Source organism: Micropterus salmoides, unplaced genomic scaffold, assembly GCF_014851395.1.
Source record: "Micropterus salmoides isolate LMB-PRFRI ecotype aquatic unplaced genomic scaffold, ASM1485139v1 Ms_hic_scaffold_3, whole genome shotgun sequence".
NCBI lineage: Eukaryota > Metazoa > Chordata > Actinopteri > Centrarchiformes > Centrarchidae > Micropterus > Micropterus salmoides.
The window spans coordinates 18114379-18117499 of NW_024042261.1; the positions used below are offsets into that span (position 1 = coordinate 18114379).

General features: G+C 42.0%; 1 protein-coding gene across 1 annotated transcript; it reads left to right on the forward strand.

Moving 5' to 3' along the window:
- Positions 1–2292, forward strand: mrpl44 (mitochondrial ribosomal protein L44). The gene is given in 5 exon segments (XM_038693727.1): positions 1–206; positions 597–766; positions 769–1064; positions 1195–1373; positions 1628–2292. Coding segments are annotated over 5 exon segments (996 nt in total). The 5' UTR covers positions 1–30; the 3' UTR covers positions 1803–2292.
- Positions 2293–3121: the final 829 nt, after the last annotated feature.

The following is a 3121-nucleotide window of genomic DNA, read 5'->3' on the forward strand; positions in this document are numbered from 1 at the left end:
GTAGGTGTTGCACCGCTGTCAGTGGTCAACATGGCGTCCGGCTACATACTAAATCGTGGCGCGCTGATCTTAGGAATTCACTGCCAGCGTGTTTGCCGAAGCATATCGTTTACACAGGTTAGAGAGAAAAAGCGATGGATGAAAGCATACACATACCTCATGGCCAAGAAGTTAAAGCTCGAAGGACCTCCACCACCGAAACCACGGTGAGGCTAACGTTAGCTAACAAGAGTTCACTAGAGAGCGTCTCAAGGCCATGCATGCACTGAAGTTGATATATAAGACATTGTGTTTGTTCCTATAAGCCGATTAAGTAGACTTCATATAGATTCAATAGTGTAGTTACATTACAAACTTTGTCAGTGCAGACTTGTTAAGCAGCGTGTGTGTTGTTAAGTTTTCCAACTCAGGTGCGTTGCTAGGACCCAATGTGTGCCTCCAATTTGTTTTTGCATAATTTTATATTTAAGAATTTTGTATTAAGTATGAATTTTATCTGTCAGCTCAAATTATAGATTTTATTTTGTTGTTTTTTTACATAACCCCAACAGCACCAGTCAGAAGTAATAACCATTTTCTGTTTGACTTTCCTATAGCTCTCAACAGCCTAACTGGGATTACCATGCTGAGGTACAGGCTTTCAGCAGCCGCCTCAACGAGAGCTTCTCCCTAGAGCTACTGAAAACAGCCTTTGTCAATCCCTGTTACCTGCAGGCGGCGCAAGAGAGGAGGCAGGGGTTAGGCATGGACTCTGAGACCACCGCTCTCGTTTGAAAGACAATATTAAGCTGAGTAAAAAGGGTGCGTCTTTCACTGAAAGCTTCCTGACCGACTGGTGCAGGGCCAGCTTCCCGAGCCTGCCAAGTGAGGGGGTGGAGAGTATCGTAGGGCACCTCAGCAGTTCAGCAGTTGTGGCTTATGTAGCAAGAAATCTCGGCATTGAAGACCTCACCATGAGTGCAGAATGCCCTGTTCCCGATGATGTGCTTCATGCTACATTCATGGCAGTGGTTGGAACTCTACAGGAGAGCAGAGGAGCAGAGCGAACTGGATTTTTCCTCAGAGTAAGTGGCTTGCTGCAGTGGATCATGTGTTCCTCCTTTAGTTTCATCAGTAGGCTATATTATTTGTACGGCAGTATGACATATTTCTTTTTCCTCTCCCCCACCTGCACCTCCCCCCCCCTCTCTGTAGGATTTCCTGGTCACTCAGCTGATAGGGAAGGAACTGTTTGATATGTGGACAGTTGTCAACCCCATGGGACTACTGGTGGAGGAGCTTACTAAGAGGAACATTCCTCTGCCAGAGCCCCGCCTCATCCGGTCTGCTGGAGCCAGTACTGTCCTGCCGCTATACTTTGTAGGCTTGTACAGGTATGCATGCTGTTGTGGATGCTGTTATACAAAGTACAGCAAATGAAGATTTACTGTGGAGGGGGAAAAAAGGATGGAGTCAGAGCTCACATGTCCTAAAATCAATTTACATCACAAGTTGCACATTTGACATTTTAGTGACACGCAGATAGTTCATAAGACTTGATGGTTAAAAATGTTTTGTGTGTAATCTGACCATTTGACTTTTTTTGTGTGTGTGTGTTTTTTTTTTTTTAATCTGTGTGTTGATTCAGCGACAAGAAGCTTCTGGCTCAGGGTCCAGGAGAGACACTTGTAGCAGCTGAGGAAGAGGCAGCTCGCGTGGCCCTCCGGAAACTCTACGGCTACACTGAGAACCGCAGACCTTTTGACTTTTCTCCACCACAGAAGCATCAGCAGCCATTAATCCAATCAGTCAGCAGAAATTAATGAAGTAACAAGTATTTTACTGTGGACTACAGACTTGCTATGGACTATAGGGAGAATGTAAAGGAAAATAAGGTCATTAATCATGAGTGTAATGGTGCACATGTCAGGATTGTTTCTGTTGGTTATTTAAAAGTCAGTTCCCCCAGACAAAGGAGAGCAAAATAAGCCTTATTGTCCAAGTAAAAAGTGCGACTATAGTGTAAGATCCAGGTTTCCACTGTAGCCATCTCACAGAAATCTAATCTATGCGTCTGTGAATAAATTTGATGACATATTCAAGAGTAAAGTTCAGTAATAGATTACCTGGGCTAATAACCTATAGCTTTAGCAGTCCATGGCACAAAATAGACCTGATATGTTGTCGTCCTTGTAAATAATGCAATTGCCAACTTGTTTACTTGGTATTCTGTTAAAATATGTTGCTCATCCATAATAAAAAGTAATAAATATGTGTGTCATGACTCTGTTCATGGACACTTTTTGGATCATGTCTATTTTCGTATTCTATATCTATATATTCATTTTATATTATTGTGTATGCCTTTATGAGACTTGATTGTGTGGCTATCAACTTGATATCTAGAATTTTTTTTTTTAATAACATTTTATGGATATTTAAAGTTAGTCCCAGGTAATGATTCATGTTCTCCACCTGCTTAAGCTATAAAGAAATACATTCACCCAACTGCAGCGATTTGTAGGATTTGTCTTTGAATTAGTACTCTGCAGAGGACTAAACTCATTCTTTTAGGTAAGAGTAATTTTGTACCATGTCATAGTGATCTTTATTAACAAATCCAATGGCTTTTTACATGAATGCTTTCATCTACTCATTACATATGTGTTTTGTGCTATTCTGAAATTTAAATACCGCATTTCAATAAAAACGTAAGCGTTGCAAAGAAACAAGGCCACATATACTTTGGACTGTCTCCCATGGTGTAGCAGTGACAATGCTAATCCGCATGGCGGCGCGCATATGTTAAAGACAGACTAGCAGCGGTCTGTTCACCGTCACGAGTACAACCAAAGAGGTCTCATTGAAGAAACAAGATAGTTCATGTCCTTTTATAACCTTCGGCATCCGCTGTCTCGGGAAATTCCTCGGACAAGTCACCGCGTGCGCACTCTATTTACTGTAATGTTTTCAACTCCATGATCTCATCACTACAGATAGTAACGGTTACCGCACCTATTGGACTGTAACGAATAGAAAGACACTAAAGTTTGGCCCTAACCCAAAAGAGGCGTTGCAGGCTGTATAACGGGATTTAAACGAAGGCGGAAGTAGAGGGCATGAAACCTCTTGTTCCGTTATT